This window comes from Fibroporia radiculosa, assembly GCF_000313525.1.
Source record: "Fibroporia radiculosa TFFH 294 genomic supercontigs, scaffold3721, whole genome shotgun sequence".
In the NCBI taxonomy this organism is placed as follows: domain Eukaryota; kingdom Fungi; phylum Basidiomycota; class Agaricomycetes; order Polyporales; family Fibroporiaceae; genus Fibroporia; species Fibroporia radiculosa.
This window is the reverse complement of record NW_012133392.1, coordinates 129,133-148,030: the sequence shown is the minus strand read 5'-3', so window position 1 is coordinate 148,030 and position 18,898 is coordinate 129,133. Positions and strand designations below refer to the sequence as shown.

Here is an 18,898-nt window from a genome sequence, read left to right as displayed (position 1 = left end):
CCCCGGCCGTTGCATTCCAATTTCTAGTAGGCGTGATCGAGCCGATCTAGCTTGTTTCGTATCGAGATTGTGAATATATCGATTCCCGGCGCAACTGCCTTTGAATTCGTAGGCCGAGCGCGCGAGACCAGCCAATAAATCCTCGCTTCACGCTGTCAGCACTGGATGATCTGAATTAAATATTGCTACAGAGGGGTACATGAGATGCGGAGGAATAGTTCCCGAAAGTAAATACAAAGCAAATACAAAGCAGATATAAAGCAGATACAAAGCAAAGCAAAACAGATTTTCTATCAACATTCACCCAACCCGATTCACGCAGAGTTGCAAACGAGAAGCTACCTCGCCCATAGCCATGCGGTCGTGAGGTTCCCATCCCCAACAAGCCACCATCACCGCCCATACATCGTCCGTAGGCATCGTGTGGCCTTCAGGCCTTGTGGGATGCTTGCTTCGCTTCTCCATTATTGTTATGACGTGAGCTTCGCGCTTTACATCTCCCCATGGCGGACGCATGGTAAAACACTCCAACATAGTCATACCATACGACCAGATATCGCAGCCTAGAGTTGGCGAGGCCAAGTCAGCGTCGAAAATGAGTTCTGGGGCTATCCACCGGGTTGAGCCAGCCGACGTCAAAGTTGCAGATGCCGGCGTCTCAGTGACATCCCCAATGAGTTTGGACATTCCAAAGTCACAAATGCAAGCTTCCCTCTGGAGCACATATATGAGCAGGGCACTACGACGTCATTATTAATACGAACCTCAGCAGTAACCAGGATGTTTGCCTTGTAAAACCCATGTCAATGTTACATTCATGCGTAGACAATGATACTCACACATCTCACTAATGTAACGAATCAGTCGGCCGAAATCGAACATCAAGCAAAACTAAACGCACCGTTGCCGTGAACAATTAGCTCGTCATGTAGATAAGCGACTCCTTTAGCTGCGCCGAGTAACTGTCACCAATGACGAGAAATCATTCTCTCGTATTCCCGCTCGTAATATTGGATAAATCTTACTAGTCGAAGTCTGTCTGCCGTAGGATTTACCTTCATAAAGCTGCGTGAAACGATCAACACTCATGGCTGTCGTATGATTATCGTTCAAACTCACTCCAAAATGTTTCCATTGTCTTGCCATGGGGATACCTTTGAGAGTGTATGTCTAGTGTTGCTTTCACGTCAATTGAATCGCACCCACTGTGTATATGTATGGGCCCAAATTCAGGAGAATACCATACAGCGGCTGGACATTAACATGGTGTAATTTGTCCCAGATTTTGATCTCGTTCTTGAAGCGCTGTAGGTATGGGAACAGTTTGTACCAGATATCAATATGCCACGAGCCAACTTACGTTTTCCGCCCGCTCGGACACTGCTACTCCTTGCAAGACTTTCAGAGCAACCTACAGAATCGTCTTGAGCCCCCATAAGTCAGAGAACGGTGTATGGGCCACCAACCGGCTTCTTCCCCAGCCAAAGCCCTTTCCACACATGACTATGACCACCTTTGGCGACGGGCATGAAGCCTACTTGAACAACCTCCCCATCCAAGCGTTTGATTGAGGGAGGAATTCCTGTGAGTTGGTGCAATTCGACTAGTCCTTGTCGACACAAATCGCGTTCTTGATCTCCCATTTCGTTTTGGTCAGAACTGTCGGCAAGAAGCTGCTATCATGAGCGTGTGGTACAGCGTCATGCGGCACACAGCTTGGAGTTATACCTGTTGGCCGGCCTCCATGAGGCGCTGTGCGGCAGGCTGTCCGCTCTTGTATAACTCTGCGACCATGTGTACATCTTGCTGGTTCCGTAGAATCTGCGAGGTGACCTCCTTTCTCTCCTGAACGTCTTGCAATCTCGCAGAGCGCCATTCCTCTTGGTGATATTCTATCAATTGTTTGAATTGAACCTGAGCGTTGTTCAAATGTATTTGCGCGCGCATCTGCACAAGATATGTATATCGGAATCGCCATGGTTGTAGACACTTACATTGAATTTGGTCATTATGGTTTCAAGGTCATAGATAGATTTAGAGAGTCCGTCGCTGATCTGTTGATCATTTACTGAAGTCGATCAGAAGTGTGGCGTAGTCCTGAACACAATGAGAACTCACTCCATGCTGCGAGCCGACCATATTGTGACCATTTCCTCACACGATCATGAATTGCAGATAGTACCCTGTTGAACGATGAGCTTTGGATGAGAACCACGGGCGCCATGGCGTACAATTCCATCTCGTCCGCTGCCTCGCGCAGCCCAGGGGACTCCAGTATGGGCTGTCCCTCAAGTAGAGGCAGGATCTGAGCAACTTTGTTGGCCAGTAGCTTGCACCCGCGCTACATACAATGAGAAGCTCAATACGAGAGGCGAGAGGCAGAAGTGGCGTACCTTGTGTGTGGCGACTTGTTGACAGTAATTCTGAATTGCTCCAACCACCGACGCCGCAGCGCCAAGGTACGGAACCCCACTCAAGTTTCCGGCCAGCTGAGTTACCCCGACTGCTGCAGTCACGAACGTGTTCATGGTGGTGGAGGACGAAGAGGATGACACGGAGCGCGGAGAGCTTCCACCTCGATCTGTGAGAATTCTGATTGCCGCTGAGCCACGCTGTTTGCCTGAAAGGGCATGCTGTGTCGAGAGCCCTGTGAGCTGGGAGAGCGCGACCCCGCAGGGAGGCAAGGAGGTCCAGGTAGGAGACGAAAAGAGCAGAGCCAGCGCACGCGGGCGTGCGACCCGACGATCGAGCCGATCTAGTTTGATTCTGTATCAAGATAGCAATTGTACCAGTCGATGGTATCCCTCGTCTGCGGCGGCATCGACATAATCTATTTGACGAACGGAACATGCACATTTCGCTCCCTAACTGCACTGGTGTTACGCTGGGCGAATAGCATAGTGTAGGATATATCATACAGCTGATCTAGAATCACATAATAATCGCAGCGAGATGTTCAATCTGAATGGTGTAACTTTGGACTTCGGAACTTGGAAATCCGCAAGATCAGCGCCAGTGCCGCTCCAGTACATACCGTCGTCTATGCATGCATAGTGTAAGCCCAAGTACAACCGGTTTTGACTAACATACCGATGCAAATGTAACTCCTTTCCACCAAGCGTAGTTGTTCCCAACAAGAGCTCCGTTAATGGGGGTTCCGATTAGTGAGCCAATTCCTAGCGGAAACAGTGCGATTCCCAGGCGCTTGCTGCAACAGTCCGCTGAGATTGGCAGTTCTCCAGTAATCCGACAATAACATACCCGACATCGCCACCATCTTTGCTCAGTGATGCTACTACGGGAAGATACAAAGATAGAGCTAGATCCGCTTATCAGTGGGGAGTTTTATGTGAGCCATCGCACGCACATGTTCCGAAGAAAAATCCGTAGCTCTAAATAAATACTACTCAGCAGTGACTTGACCACTACCCCGATTGAACACGTACAACAACGCAAAAAGGACAAGCCCATATGAAGTCGAACATCCTAACATCGCGAATTCGATCGCACCTGCGCAAAACATGAGGTCTGAGACTCATGTCAAGGCCGACATCCAACGTACCGGCACAGAACAGACAAGGCGCATAAACATCCAACACTCCCCACCTGTCCCCTAGCCAGTTGGGTAAAATCCGACCAATTCCGCTGGCGAGGTTCATCAGAGCTACAGCATAAAAAGCCAGACGCGTGTTGACGTTATGCTGCAGTGCATATGACTGCACGTAGTACGAGGGAAACCATATCCCAAGACCAGTGAACGCTCCCACCGCAAGCAGAAAGAGGTAGTTTTTGTCCCAGAACGATGCTGAACACATAGGTATCTGTCTAAGAGCATCGCCACTCTCTTGAACATCTTCTAGCAGACCAGCTGAGGGCGACTGTGGCTTGGGTTCCGATATAAGTAAATTCCCAAGCAGCACAAGTGCCGTTGTAATGAACGCGGTCACTCGGATAGACCAGCCGAATCCAAGAGAGCTCTCCAAGAGGTTATTTAATGCAACTAATCAATCAGATAAACTGTATTGGGAACTGTGAATGCAAACTTTGCACGTACTGGAAAAAGCGAATCCACCGAGTGAACCGCCCGATGCAACCAGGCCCTACAACAACGTGCTCAGTCACGATTGGTCACAATCAATGAATAACCAATGACCACCATTGCAAACGCTCTGTACGTTTTAAAATGCTTAGACACGATGGCAGAGGTGGGCAGGAAGATGAGACCAATCCCGGCGCCCATTCCGAGCCCTTGAGTCAGGAAGACTTGATAATAATGATGTGGCTGGACTAACGAGAGCATGAAGAGGCTTATCCATGATAGATACCGTATGAGGGACAAAGGTCACCGTGAAATGCCCTGGTCAGAGCGCGTAAATGGAAAATGATCTTTGCCACCTACGATAGATTGAACAAGGTGCTTCCCGCTATCACGACATGTCTAAAGTACCCTCGGTCCACACTTTGATTGATAAAGTCAGCTACTAATATCTTACACTGAGATCAGCACTCACAGGTGACCGCCGAGAGCCCCTAGCGCAAGGTCTAGAAATAGCTGCAAACCGCCTATCCAACTAATAGAAGATGCAGGCTCGTTGTCTAGAAATCCTCGCGAGTAATATGACTGCATCACTCCGAAGGCGGACATCTAGCACTCGATCAGCCTGTGAAAAGAGAATTCATATGCCGAAGGTGACATTGACTCACATAGCCCGAAATGCAGAATTGTATGAGCCATGCTCCCAGGACTAGATCGATACCTCGTCAATTCATGTGCGACGCCACTTAAAAATAAGAACTACAACCTGTAGACCAAGCACGCCATGCACCAGAAGGGTAGAATTCGTCCTTGTCCGAAGGAACGTTGGGTAGAATATGGCTTGATTCAGGACGTGAACTTTCGTCTGGGTCCGATTTAAAATCTTCAGGAGACGTTGCCCAACCAGACAGCCGCGACGGCAACTTAGAGAGTTCAAGCTCTTCAAGCTCCGTTGCCATAATTGTCGGCGCGACTATTCGATTCGAAGTGCTGCCAGCGCTAGATGGACTGTAGGACCCAGCTAGTTGCTCACGATTATGATGAAGGGAAAGAGTCTAAAGCAGGAGAAAGAGCCACCCATCCTCGTTCGTCATCCTGCTGACCCCGACATGCAGCGGAAGGCAGAAGAATAAAATTTGCAGCTGAAACGGGTCGATCATGGTGATATGGATGAGCAAGACCCGGATCTACCGTCGACATGCGCGCGTTGGGACGCGACGCGTTCACGTGAGCGCGTCGAAGCAATGACTCTGAGTCTCAGACTCGAATTGAACTCGAACATCCACGATCCAACTGGCCAACTCCAAACTCGCAAAGTCATCGCCTACCACGTAGTTAACACTAAAGCAGCTATGTACTGCTTGAGCGGGGACCACGGAAGCCTTCCGCAAAGTACAGTGGATGGGCAAGCACCACGCGATCTTCGGACGATTAGTACTATGGGCTGATTTCAAGCCAGTTCAGAGTAAAATCATCTTGTCCAATGACACATCGTCTTGTGATAAATGGAACAATATCCCTAGTTGATGTAAAGAGCTTTCTCAATCCGAGTGACGCTTTGGACCCCGCAACCTAGAGAGTCGTAGAATTAACGCTAGTGAAGCCCCGGTCAGCATTGCGACCTATGAGCAAAGTGTTTAGTTCAAGTGAATATAAGGGCAGATGATCATATACCGAAGCGAGTGTCACTCCCTTCCACCAGGCGCTGTTTTTCCCAACAAGAGCTCCGTTCACCGGATTTCCTATGAGCGAAGCAACACCGACAGGAAAGAGTGCGACGCCCATGCGCTTGCTGTTATAACAAGGGTGAAATTAATCTGTTGCTGTAAAACCATTGCAACGTACCCGACATCAACACCATCCTTACTGAGCAACGATACTACAGGAAGATAGAGGGACACGGCTTTGAACTCGAATCAGCACAAACGTCAAATAAAAAACCCAATTACACATACTTGTCCCCAAGAAGAATCCATAGCTTGGCAAATGTCAATACATGTATCCAGTCAATACGACAAGTCTGCACTCACGACAAAGTGAATAGCACAAGGCCGTATGCCGTCGAACAGCCGAGCATTGCGAACTCAAGCGCACCTACACGGAGAGTCATTATATGAAGGGTATAGTATTCGGTATATGTACCTGCGCAGAAAAGACATATCACGTAAATGTCCAGAGGGCCCCATCTATCGCCGAACCAATTCGGCAGGATTCGTCCAACACCGCTCGAAACATTCATGATAGCGAGTGCATAGAACGCTAGCTGTCTGTCGATATTATGTTGTTGCGCATACGACTGGACAAATGATGACGGGAACCACATTCCGAGGCCAATCGAGAATCCTAATGCAAGCATAAAAATATAATTCCTATCCCAGAAAGGTGTCGCATTAATCGGTGTTGGCTGGACATCGAGGGTCTGTTCAGAGTCATAGACAGCCTCGGAAGACTCTGTTTCTGCTTCTACACGACTTGGGGTGCTTCCTTCATTGGGCACAGGAGATAGGAGTGTTTGATGCCTAGGGGGCTCGAATATGAGAAGATTGCCGAGCAAAAGCGGCGCCGTCGCAACGAATGCTGTTACTCGGATGGCCCAGCCGAAGCTGAGAGATCCGTTCAAGAGCTGATTCAGAGCAACTGGCATGTGCTTAATCAAGGGTAAATAAGCAATGATCGGCGTAATACGCACTAGAGAACGCAAAACCGCCCAGTGAGCCACCCGACATAACAAGTCCCTACAGCATGAAGCTATCATCACAAACTGTTCATAGCCGTGTTGGTTATGGTGTTCACTCACAATGGCAAATGTTTTATATTTTTTGAAGTGTTGTGAGGCAACAGCAGATGTGGGTAGGTAAATCAGACCAACACCTGCACCCATACCGAGGCCTTGAGTGAGGAAAACCTGGTAATAATGATGTGGTTGGGCAAGAGATAGCATGAAGAGACTTGATTGGTGTCGCATGAATTGGTCGGAAAGGTATGAGGTCAAATGTACATGTTAGACGACACAAGTCAGGACGCTAGTCAGAACACATACCACAAGTTGAACAAGACACTCCCTGTGACTACAACGTGTCGGAAATACCCTCTGTCCAGCCTATTACACCCATGTCTGTTAGCGGGATAAAAACTACAGGTTAAATGGACTCACAAATGACCTCCAAGAGCTGCTAGTGCCAGATCAAGGAATTGCTGCAGACTGCCTATCCAACTAATCGCAGATGCAGACTCATTATCGAGGAATCCGTGCGAGTAATATGACTGCATCACTCCGAAAGCAGACATCTGGTTTCTTCATCAATACCGAAGGCGACAAACAAGCTGGAAAGTGCCATCGCCTATCTACGCAGCGTGGTGCAAAAGCTTTACTCACATATCCCACGACGCAGAACTGCAGGAGCCAGGCTCCTAATACTGCAGACGGTTCAGTACAAATTCCAAGGCAAAAGATGTATGAGATACTACCTGTACTCCAAGCACGCCATGCGCCGCAGGGGTAGACCTCGACGTCATCTGGAGGGGGATCGAATAATATTCTTTGGGCTTCGCCAGCACCAGTGAGATTCGGAGATGAAGTCTTGTCCCGTACAGCATCAGGACTGGCAGACGAGGCGACTCTACTGAGGGGTTCGCCCACGGGAATCTCAGAAAGTTCGACCGACATTCTCTCAGTATCGTTGTAACGGATACGCTGTACCCCCAAGAATGCGGCGTTGGAGAGAATCCGAGGAGCGCGCGTGTCGAGTCAGACACCTGGCGTATTCTCGGGTTCAGTCGAACGCTCGCTTCATGTGGATCCCGGGCACAGACTCGGGCTATATAAGCTGCTCACCTCATCGAGATCGCGGGATGATGTACCTATCGGCGCGCCCGAGGCGTGAAGCGGACCGCTCGCCGTCGATGTAGCAACGAAAGCCACTAAGCGCGCTTCGGGATCAACCGATAAGTTATAACCACCGAGTCGCGGCAACACGACACGCCCACGTGAGCGCGTTGGAACTGTGATAAAAAATTCCACTGATTCTGAGTACGAGTCGGGAAGATAAGTGGATCATACAACGAAAGAATAAGGGTCGTAGTCATTCATGCCAGAAGCATTGAAGGCATCTTCGGCAGTCTCAGGAAAGCTCACAGACTTTGCGGGTCTTTAATCCGAGGGACAAGCTGCGCTCCTGACTCTCGAGAAACCAGTCCGTTTACTCCATCACGATTTTCAAGTAGATACAACCATGAACCGCATTGTGAGCTGGATACGCTATAGGGATGAGAATCAGGAACATCATCCAACCATGCTACGCTTTCGTCCCCGTAATCGTACTGTAAGAATGTAAGTTAGAGGCGGACAATTGATACCAACATTGTTAGCAACAAACCATCATCTAGTCTTTTCGATATAGCCGTCCACTCCCGACCCATCTTGTCTTGGTATGCTTTGAGTACTAAAGCAAACAGCGGCTCTGAGGCAGGATGGGTGGAAGAGAAAGCGCGCTCCAAAACATAAAGGTCGACAGCCTTATCTTCGGTCAATGTTGAGGTATACGCTAGTCCAAAGTCGATCAGAACCTTGAATAGTGTCATTTGATGGGATTAGTCATACGAGAACAGACATGGAGAGACATGTATACCAGCTGTAGGTTTTTCTGCGATGAGGGACCCCGTAGCAGCATATTTGAGGTCGTAAGATCTCCATGAATGATATCGGCCTGATGCATTTTGGCGATCTCTGCGCCGATCATGGACATAACATCATCTGCTAGGAAAGAGGGATCAGTGGATGCAACACAGGGGTATACGATGAACCTCGCACCCTGTCTTACGCCACAGCTCTCTAGAAGTATATCTTCTGGCTCATCTTGAACCTGATCAGGAGAAATGTCTTCAAGGGAAGAGACTTCAGGAGAAGATTCTTCCCCCCCTTCGGCACCACCGCCCAACAAGGACCGCACACTTTTTGCATCAATCCACTCCAAAACAAGCAACCCCTCTGCCGCATCAACCATGCGTATTCCCGGTACATTGACACCATTTCTACGCGTGAAGTTGACCCGTGATATAGAATCCCATGAGTCGTATGGGTCGCTCACCTCAGACATTTGATCAGCGCGCGCGCCTCTCCCGCGACTCTTGACTTTGTCAGGGATGTATCAAGCGTCGGATGACGATATTGTTTACGAAAACGATATTTCAGAAGTACGTAATCAGCCTCCGAAGCAGAAGCCCCGCATTGAGGATGGAGGAAGACTTTGTAGACTTTCTACACATCACCGCCAGGAGCCATCAGCGTGATCTACGAGAAGAGTGTTGTCAAACTTGCTGCTTCTGCGCCCTGTGAGATAGGACTTGCTGCTGCGACCAGCTTTAATGAAAGGGGAATCGTGGCGCTGTTCTCTATTTGAGACATCTACGTCGATGAAGACGAAGGCAGACGTCCCTCTTAGCATCATTCGTGAAGTTGATTCGGATGTACTATCTCACCTCAGGAAATGATTAACACTCTACCGTGCGCAATACACCATGTAAACGGATTCGACTATATGCAGAGTCGAGGCACTGAGCCTGTTCACAAGAGAAGAGGAAAACACGGGGACTTCCATGGTGGATCGCAGATTGACGGTAGTCGCCCCTAAAAAGGCAAGTAATCTAGTTCACTTCCAGATCCACTGCCAACTGATGAATATTGAATAGCCACAGATCCGCTGGACAAGATATGCATAGCAATTGGCACATACAAACTCAAGTATGTATACAGACGGAGACATAAAGTACCATCAAACGAATGCGAGCGACGACTATCCCAGGAGTTCAGCCCATATCCGGATCACTGAGCCACCTGCCAGCGCTGGAGATCCGAGTCCTTCTAAACCTTCATGACGGTTACAGTTACTGGTCTGCAAATAAAAATTTACCTCACCCAGGCTTGAATAAATATCATGGCATTCGATAAGAGCTTCCACGTGCAATTAACGTCACCAAGCCATTTGAACCATTCCATGCCTCTCCAAAGCTATTTCGATAAGGCAGACAAATCTCATAAATTCATTCTCAGCTCTTGCCGTCAGGAAAGAACCAGTATTATCTGCTTCAATTATGGTTGAATTCATCCGCCAACTGATGGCAAAAAGAGGAGGTGATTCCTGTGATGCCCTTAGTGAGGGGATGGTGCGGAGGCTTACAATATAACCAGTAAACTGTGGACACTACAACCATGTGACCATTTTTCCTGTTGTAGAAGTTTAGAGCAGGTCCAACAAAAGTGTAAATTTTGCCCGCAGCCCATTCAGTTGGACTGGATTTACACATTTTATCCTGCACAGTTCAAACTTTCTACTCTTTGGAAAAGGTCACATGCCTGTAGTGGGATATTTGTTTGTCGAATTCTGTCACACGCAGAAGAACCGACTCGCCCGCATAGATGGAACTTCTGGTGTCCCCCCCCGCCGGCGCGTACGCATACCAGGCCCTCCCCCACACTACACTACCCACGCCGAGACCCACAGATCGGAAGCGCTGCGTTGGCATTTCTATCGTCCAGTCGCTGACTGCAGTGCATCCAAGAAGAACGAAGATTTGTGCGGCTGAACACCAGAGAATCGTTGAATGACACGTGGAGCTGGAAGGCCGATGTATTAACCCATTGAGAAAGTATTCAGCGTTCGGGTAGCATGACTCTAATGTTATGGCCTCTACGACGCAATCCACCGTTGCATCGCCGAAAGTGTGATCAATACACCCGACGGCGAGCTGAATGCCGCCTTTGCTTAAATTGGGTATTTACATACCTAACCTGAACCGAGTCGCGCTTCCTACTAGCTGCTGCTTTTCACGCGCATGCAGTGCCTCCATTATGATGGCCAAGGACAGGAAGGGTTAAGGTCACGGTGGGGGCACCTTACTTTTGTGGTCAACTACTGCCATGAACAGTCGCGTCAAGACAACATACGGCCATCCGGTGCAGATGGTTCCCGATAATCTCGGAGCAAGGTCCGGAGTCAAAAGACAGTACGAAGGCGGATGGCGAAGCTGACAAAAGCCAGCGTTTGGCGTGACTCGGCTGTGCGTGGGCAAGCCGTTCCCCATGCGTAAGGGCCAAAATTATCGTAGAGCTTTGCGCACATGAACGCAATCATCGCAATTCTAACCAGTGCTCTCGTTGCTCGAGTGGGACTCAGAGGGTGTCGACGGGACAGAACAAGCGTTGTCGGCATCGAGATGCCACAGGCAATTGCATTGTCGGAGATTGAAAACGCGTTATCGGAGATGCGTCAGCAGATCTGGTTGGCCAACGACCCTCTGCCCAAGCCACAGGCCCCTTGCCATCGACGCGACGCTCGTCATCGACGACCACCACGCTCACCATTCTACGCGTTCATTGATAGCATTCGCCATGGAGGTCTGCCTGTGTTTTTTTCCCTCTTTCCTCGGCGCAAGATGCTCACGATCTTTCAGGGCATATTGGACTTCTCCAAAGAGTTCGATGTCTCGCTCATGGATAAGGTGGTCATGGCCTTCTATTCTGGCACTGGACAAGAGGTGTGTGCCAGTGGTGTCTGTGCTCGGATTGATGTTGATGGCTATATCCCACATAGCAACAAATGGCGCAGCAGGTCCTCACACAGTTTCAGGACAACCCGGAAGCATGGACTCGTGTACCGGATGTTTTGGAGCATTCAGCCTTTCCACAAACCAAGGTTGGTACTTCACGCTGCTTGCATCTGCGGTTATGGGTCTCATTTGACTTTCGTTAGTACATAGGTCTTCAGATACTTGAGAAACTGATTACGACCAGGTGGAAGTCATTGCCAGATGGGCAGCGGCAGGGCAAGCTCACTTCACGTCTACCCGAGAGAGCTTATTGTAATTTTTCTCAGGCATCCGCAATTTTGTTGTGGGAATCACGGTGAAGGTTGCGTCGGACGAGGCCGTCATGCGGAGAGAAAAGACGTACCTTAACAAGCTAAATCTCGCACTCGTCCAGGTGTGTTGTTTGACCCTTGGCTCTATGGCACTTCTGATCTTTAAGCTAGATTCTGAAGCAAGAGTGGCCACACAACTGGCCGACATTCATAACTGAACTAGTCGAATCGTCAAAGACCAACCTCTCTCTTTGCGAGAACAATATGATCATTCTCAAGCTCCTATCAGAGGAAATCTTCGACTATTCTACAGAACAAATGACGCAAGCAAAGGTGAAGAACCTGAAGAACCAGATGTGCGGGGAGTTCTCGGAAATATTCAAGCTGTGCTCAGAGATTCTCGAAGAGGCGCAGAAGACCTCATTGATCAGAGCGACGCTGGAGACATTGCTTAGATTCTTGAATTGGATTCCTCTTGGATACATTTTTGAGACTACGATCATCGATTTGTTGCTCAACCGGGTGAGTTTTCCCCAAGGTCCTTGTATTTACACAGACCTACCTTTTTGAGTTTTCTTCAGTTTCTCGAAGCCCCAGAGTTCCGAAACGTCACCTTGAAGTGTCTAGCGGAGATAGCGGGTCTCACGGTTGGTCCAGAATATGATCCCAAATTCGTCATCCTCTTTGCAATGGTGATGACCTCTGTCAATCGTATGATTCCTCCGAGTACGAACATCGCCCAAGCGTATGCGAACGCCGGCGATTCGGGTCAAGAACTTGTGCTCAATCTTGCACTCTTTTTGTCTAACTTCCTCTCGAATCATCTACGTGCCGTCGAAACTGAGCAAAACCGCGATGTTCTGTTGAACGCTCATTTGTATATGGTCAAGATCTCACAAGTCGACGAACGCGAGATCTTCAAAATTTGTTTGGAATATTGGGTGAAACTCGTTGCGGAGTTATACGAGGAAATTCAGAGCCTCCCTATCGGCGAGAGCGGGCTATTAATGGGCCTCAGTCTCGGAGGCGCAAGTCAGAACATGTTGAACGGCATGGCTCTTCGGAAGAACATTTACAGCGATGTTCTATCGAACTTGCGCCTTGTCGTAATCGAAAAGATGGTGAAACCCGAAGAAGTAAGTACTTACGTCTCTTTTTTCGATGCATTTTTATTTAGACTTCACAGGTCCTCATTGTCGAGAACGAAGAAGGCGAGATAGTGCGGGAATTTATGAAGGAGATTGATACTATTGTGCTCTACAAGTCGATGAGGGAGCTACTAGTATACTTGACACATCTTGACGTCAATGATACGGAGAATATTCTGACGGAAAAGCTTGCGAAGCAAGTCGACGGTTCTGAATGGTCATGGCAAAACCTCAATACCCTATGCTGGGCTATCGGTTCCATTTCTGGAGCAATGAGTACGTTGTGCATTGATTACACTATGGTTTTCACTAATGCACGTTGTGCGCCATAGATGAAGAGACGGAAAAGCGCTTCCTTGTGACCGTGATCAAAGATTTGCTGGGCCTATGCGAGATCAAAAGGGGTAAAGATAACAAAGCCGTCGTTGCCTCAGATATTATGTATATTGTTGGGCAATATCCTCGGTTCCTCAAGGCGCACTGGAAATTTTTGAAGACCGTTGTCAACAAGCTTTTCGAATTCATGCACGAGACACATGAAGGTGAGCTTTTTTGCTATATCATTTGCGACACTACTGGTTTCTCTGTGTTGCTGGCTGCTTGTGTCATTCAGCATGTGTCGTAAATTGATTTTGACGCGCTACAGGTGTTCAGGACATGGCTTGTGATACGTTCATCAAAATTGCGCAGAAATGCAGAAGACATTTCGTCATGCAACAATCGGGGGAGCAGGAGCCTTTCGTGGACGAGATACTCCGTCTGCTTCACAGAATCACTGTGGATCTCTCGCCACAACAGGTCAGTACCCCTTTTGATGACTCTTACGGGTGTTACATTGGTATGTGTCGTAGGTCCATACGTTCTACGAGGCGGTAGGGTATATGATCTCGGCTCAGCCGAACAAGCCTCTCCAAGAGAAGCTCATCTCGAAGTTGATGGAATTGCCAAATAATGCTGTATGACTTTCGGCTTTTCGGATCGCGAGCGTACAACTGAATTAGATGGATTGGCAGTGGGATTCTCTGATGGCCCAGGCGGCCCAGAGCATGGATGTCTTGGATGGTGTGGACAACATCAAGATTTTGTCCAATGTTTTGAAAACGAATGTCGCTGCTTGCACATCCATTGGTAGTTTTTACTTACCGCAAATTGGCCGGGTCTTCTTGGACATGCTGGGGTTGTACAAAGCCGTCAGTGGCATCATCAGTGAAACCGTCGCACGAGAAGGTCGGTAGCCTTTGTCAAGCTTGTCTGTTATGGCTGATTAGCGTCTCGCACTCTTCCACTAGGTTTGATCGCTACTAAAACACCGAAAGTCAGAAATCTTCGAACGATCAAGAAAGAGATTCTGAAGTTGATGGAAACATTCATCAAGAGGGCGGAAGACCTGGAGACGGTCAATAGTAATTTCATGCCACCATTTTTGGATGCGATACTTGGTGACTACAACCGTAATGTCCCTGCTGCCAGGGATGCGGAAGTGTTGAATGTGATGGCGACCATTATCGGGCGACTGGGCGTACGTAGAGTTTTTCCCCTGCTTCAGCTTTAATACTAAACAACTCCTCAGCCTCTGTTGACCCCTCAAGTGCCGGCTATGCTTGAGGCCGTCTTTGAGCCTACATTGAATATGATCAACCAAGACTTTTCGGAATTCCCGGAGCATCGCGTCGGATTCTTCAAGCTTTTACGGGCCATCAATCTCAATTGTTTCCCTGGTACGTGTGCTGACTTGATCTTCGGCTGGGTATGTCCTGACATGCGCCATCAGCATTGCTCACACTTCCTCCGCCACAATTCAAGTTGTTTATGGATAGCATTATTTGGGCGATCAAGCATACCATGCGCGATATCGCAGAAACCGGGTTAAACTGTGCGTCCTTATGTTTTTGTCTTGCGGTGTCGATGCGAGCTTAGGTTCAACAGTATGCCTGGAGGTCATCAATAACTTCGCTGGTGCCGATACGGGAGTTTCGAACGCGTTCTTCCAACAGTACTTCTTGAGCATAATGCAAGACATCTTCTTTGTGCTTACAGACACCGACCACAAGAGTGGGTTCAAGTTGCAATCGTTACTACTTGCTCGGATGTTCCAGCTTGTGGAGACCAGCCACATCACTGTACCTCTGTTCGATCCGTCGACAGTCCCGGATCCGTCTATTAATAACTCAATGTTCCTCAAGGAATACACTGCTAATTTGTTAAAATCGGCGTTCCCGCATGTTCAAAGGTTTTTATTCGTTCTATCACAGCTCTTATTTCTTGCCAATTTACGCGCATGTTTTTCAGCGTGCAAATTCAGTCGTTCGTCCTGTCCCTCGGCGAATACCATAGCGATATCAATCGCTTCAAACTTGCCCTTCGCGACTTCCTCATTCAACTCAAGGAATTCTCTGGGGATAACGCTGAGTTGTATCTTGAAGAAAAAGAGACTGAAGCGCAACGCAAAGCCCAGGAAGAGCGGCAAGCCGCCATGCGGATCCCGGGAATGCTCAAGCCGTCGCAACTGGAAGATAAGGACGAGGACATTTGACGGACCCATGACTTATACGTCGTTGTATGTTAGATTTTGCTGCTTTTGTCATTGCTGGCTTCACCATGTATAACGCCCTCATGCTTCCCCGCCACTCCCCCCTCCCACCTCATCCCTCACCGCATCGGCGCATCCCCAACCTATCCACCAAATTTGGCTCTCCTAGCAGCATTGTAATCCGCTATCGTCATCTCGCTATTCACGCATATATCTCTATGTACCACTAGCTTACTGCAGGAATATGAGAAGAACGTAATGTAGCCCGTCTGGTACAATGGTGTCTGAATGTCGCGAACTATTGCGGTATGTTCATTGTGCGCATATACTAATCAGTGTCTGAAGAGTGTATGTAAGTTTTGTTTGCGGTATTCTCCGCCTTTGGGTTAGTTCACAATTACCTCTTCGGAACACGTGCTACGATAACCTCATCCTGGATCTATGGCTACAAGTGGCTGCAGCATTCATCGCCCAACTACGACCCTACTACTGACCTCATTGTAGCTTACTATTCTCTCATTCACTACAACAAACAGGGACTATGTTTAAGAAGTTCGTAATCGCTCCATGACTCGAGCGAGATGCGCTGATAACTTTTCACAGATTTATTCCATCCACTGATGTCTCGGGTCAGACCAATCTGAAATCGTCCGTCCAACGGTCGATACGAGCGAACCTCCTATCACAATGGAAGGCCGAAACAGAATTGCTGGAACAGATATGGCCGAAGAAAGAGTCCCTGGCTCTCGTCAAATGGTCTGTACTCTTATGCCTCGCATCTTCCTACTCTGATCTCGCCAGACTTGCGCCTCCACGATAGCAGAGACCATATCTCCGTCTACACGCTGCACGGCGAGCCCCTATTTTTCCAGCACTACGATGGGCCGCTCTATCCCACCCTACGCTTGCTGCACAAATGTACGTATGCCCATCAGGCTCGTGGTCTCCCGCAGGCAGAGCCTAATCGCACCCCAATCTGCCAGATCCGTTCCTGCTGCCCGTCGTGCGCATTGACCGAGGGGCTATCCGCTTCCTCCTTGCCGGTGCAAACATGATGTGCCCGGGAATGACGTCCGCAGGAGGATACCTACCTCCGTCAGACGCCAGCCTGCCTATAGGCACACCCGTCGCTATTCAGGCGGAAGGGAAAGAGCACGCTGTGGGTATAGGCATCACCAAGATGAGCACCGAGGACATGAAGTTGTTGAACAAAGGAATTGGGGTCGAGACCGTGACATATATAGGCGACGACTTCTGGGCGTTGCAGACATTGTGAATATGTGGTATTGGAAGGCGGCTGAGAACCGCTTATCAGACGACTTCCGTCAACCCTGCGTACCACTGGATGGACAGCTGCGTCTGCCATGAATGTTTGTGCCGAGCAAACTCTGTTCGTCATCGCGCACAAACGCCGCAATTGACTTGATATCTTCGATGCTGGAGTTGCAAAGCGGGGCAACATGCACACACACATGACGATCCCAGAGCCCTTACTAGGCCACGGTCTGCTTGAGGAGACACCGCCTTATCTACTTCGTAAGGGCATTGCATATGCCTTCGAGCCTGATGGATATCGTAACTTACCCTTTCTCGGGGTCTGGATCACAATGGGGAATGGACGGCACCGCAATATGGGCGAGCGCATGGTCTAGGCTCATTCAGAGGACGGATGTCGAGAACGAGATGGGGGTGGTCTGACAATGGCCAATCGGAGGAAATGAATGATGCTGCAGATATCCCAAGGCCCCTTTACAAGGAGCAGGCGATACCACGCTGTGTGCACAGCAGTTCATCTGATGACTGGACAGACCCTACCCTATGATCAGCAGCTCATTGTTGTGCTATACTGGGAGGGTGCCTATGAGTCGATGCGGTGCCGATTCTGTCTATGTTTGACCAAAGAGAAGTGGATGTGACCGCTTAAACTAAAGACGAGTAGCTGTACTCGGAGGATTGGCTCGGAGTGACTCACGCGAAGCATGCTTCAGTGAGACAACGATGATCGCTGTGCCGTAGGAGGATTTGGGTGCAATCGATGTCGCAAAAGGTCGAGAAAGTGGACGGTGACTCGTGAGAGGTGTGAGACGACCTCGGGTGTATTGTGAGGTGGGAGTACTCGGAAGAGAGGACACAGCGCTCAGCCACAAGCGCGTCGAGGGACACGTGGGGCCCAATCGCGTCGCGGCAAATTTCGCGTGCTCTGCTGCTCTTCCCCGCCCACCGATGGTGCAAGACTCGCCATCCTTTGCCTATGCAGACTCGTTTTCGCCTGCCCGGAACCACAGAAAGCGCAGGCCAAGACCAGACAGAGATCCTGTCCCACCAGCCGTCCTTCTCGGCCGGACGACGGAAGACCTAGCGGCGGGCGAATGGCTGCGGGAGTGTAAGAGTCCGTGGAACTCGCTCATCGCTCAACTGCGTTCTCAACCTCTCTCCGGAACAGAGCAGCTGCGAGAGGCCTTCGCTGTCCTCCAACTCAGCTCGCCGGCCGTTCTCTGTCTCGGCCTGGGCAGCCCATCCGCATCGCGCGATGCTCGCGCACAACTGGCCTTCCTCCTCGCTATATGTGACGACCTCTCCATAGTGAGTTCTCCCGTGCCTGTCGCTCGCCGGATCCTGTACCAACCTGCCTAGAACCGCGCACAGGTATCCATATATGATCCCGTCTTTACGGAGCAGGATGTTCAGCTTCTCCAGACGCTCGGTATCGCTTGTTTGGCTGAAGACAGGGCAAGTTTCCTCGCCTCGCATAGCTCGCTGACACTGAAGCCCTGTCCAGCAAGCACGCTACAGACTCCGGGCCCCCACGCTCGTCTTCATGCCGCATTGCGATCTCCACTTATACGAAAACCTGCTGCGTGAGAACTGGACCGCAGCGGGTCTGTCGCACCTTGTCCTTATCGCGAACCGCCTAAGCGAATACGCCGAAAAGTGAGCTTCTTCTGCCCGCGCGTGGCGCACGACGGTGTACCCGCAGGAGGAGGCCTCTGTGCTGTCCCTCCATTGGCTGACCCCGTTCCGTTCTGCAGCGCTCCGTCCCGGAAGCTTACCGCGGAACATCCCTGCGTCGCGCGCCTGGGTGAGTCCGCTCACCCACGTTCCGCTGCGTCTGCTCACCGTGTGCCCATCGCATTGCTGGCGTCGCATCGCGTTGGCCGCCGCCCCAGCGCCTCGCCTCGCCGCCCGACCCCTTCCGATCTGTCCGGCGTATCCGACGGCGTTCAACAGCACATCAATCCAGTATGTCTGTGCCGAGGACGTTGGTAAGGGGTACGACTGGTACGGTTTGCCGCCTGCTCTGCCACATGCTGTAACTGCCGCTGTAGCC

The 18,898-nt window shown here is 49.8% G+C and overlaps 6 protein-coding genes across 6 annotated transcripts; 3 read left to right on the top strand and 3 right to left on the bottom strand.

Moving 5' to 3' along the window:
* Positions 1-300: 300 nt before the first annotated feature.
* FIBRA_05016 (uncharacterized protein) lies at positions 301-4,995 on the bottom strand (the record flags this gene model as incomplete). Its single annotated transcript, XM_012326795.1, has 26 exons — positions 301-714; positions 765-788; positions 840-847; positions 902-962; positions 1,026-1,065; positions 1,120-1,154; positions 1,207-1,305; positions 1,361-1,411; positions 1,467-1,676; positions 1,729-1,947; positions 1,995-2,068; positions 2,119-2,341; positions 2,394-2,633; positions 3,035-3,040; positions 3,091-3,208; positions 3,262-3,319; positions 3,364-3,392; positions 3,447-3,510; positions 3,563-4,000; positions 4,055-4,100; positions 4,154-4,287; positions 4,347-4,357; positions 4,400-4,459; positions 4,512-4,645; positions 4,705-4,745; positions 4,800-4,995. 26 exons carry the CDS (start codon positions 4,993-4,995, stop codon positions 301-303), a joined length of 3,033 nt encoding a protein of 1,010 aa, XP_012182185.1.
* A 582-nt stretch (positions 4,996-5,577) lies between these two features.
* Positions 5,578-7,324, bottom strand: FIBRA_05015 (uncharacterized protein; the record flags this gene model as incomplete). The annotated part of the gene is made up of 10 exons (XM_012326794.1): positions 5,578-5,658; positions 5,711-5,828; positions 5,882-5,939; positions 5,992-6,014; positions 6,067-6,130; positions 6,179-6,673; positions 6,726-6,771; positions 6,834-6,984; positions 7,077-7,136; positions 7,191-7,324. The coding sequence occupies 10 exons, from the start codon at positions 7,322-7,324 to the stop codon at positions 5,578-5,580; spliced, it is 1,230 nt and encodes a 409-aa protein (XP_012182184.1).
* A 994-nt stretch (positions 7,325-8,318) lies between these two features.
* Positions 8,319-9,132, bottom strand: FIBRA_05014 (uncharacterized protein; the record flags this gene model as incomplete). The annotated part of the gene is made up of 4 exons (XM_012326793.1): positions 8,319-8,356; positions 8,413-8,580; positions 8,637-8,792; positions 8,847-9,132. The coding sequence occupies 4 exons, from the start codon at positions 9,130-9,132 to the stop codon at positions 8,319-8,321; spliced, it is 648 nt and encodes a 215-aa protein (XP_012182183.1).
* Positions 9,133-11,248: 2,116 nt separating this feature from the next.
* On the top strand, positions 11,249-15,573 carry FIBRA_05013 (uncharacterized protein; the record flags this gene model as incomplete). The annotated part of the gene is made up of 16 exons (XM_012326792.1): positions 11,249-11,569; positions 11,626-11,727; positions 11,785-11,872; positions 11,908-12,014; positions 12,064-12,414; positions 12,474-13,028; positions 13,079-13,316; positions 13,373-13,582; positions 13,687-13,838; positions 13,892-13,996; positions 14,054-14,267; positions 14,330-14,559; positions 14,611-14,758; positions 14,812-14,913; positions 14,967-15,270; positions 15,330-15,573. The coding sequence occupies 16 exons, from the start codon at positions 11,249-11,251 to the stop codon at positions 15,571-15,573; spliced, it is 3,471 nt and encodes a 1,156-aa protein (XP_012182182.1).
* A 538-nt stretch (positions 15,574-16,111) lies between these two features.
* Positions 16,112-16,846, top strand: FIBRA_05012 (uncharacterized protein; the record flags this gene model as incomplete). Its single annotated transcript, XM_012326791.1, has 4 exons — positions 16,112-16,122; positions 16,174-16,326; positions 16,391-16,488; positions 16,554-16,846. The coding sequence occupies 4 exons, from the start codon at positions 16,112-16,114 to the stop codon at positions 16,844-16,846; spliced, it is 555 nt and encodes a 184-aa protein (XP_012182181.1).
* Positions 16,847-17,793: 947 nt separating this feature from the next.
* On the top strand, positions 17,794-18,432 carry FIBRA_05011 (uncharacterized protein; the record flags this gene model as incomplete). The annotated part of the gene is made up of 2 exons (XM_012326790.1): positions 17,794-18,153; positions 18,205-18,432. 2 exons carry the CDS (start codon positions 17,794-17,796, stop codon positions 18,430-18,432), a joined length of 588 nt encoding a protein of 195 aa, XP_012182180.1.
* Positions 18,433-18,898: the final 466 nt, after the last annotated feature.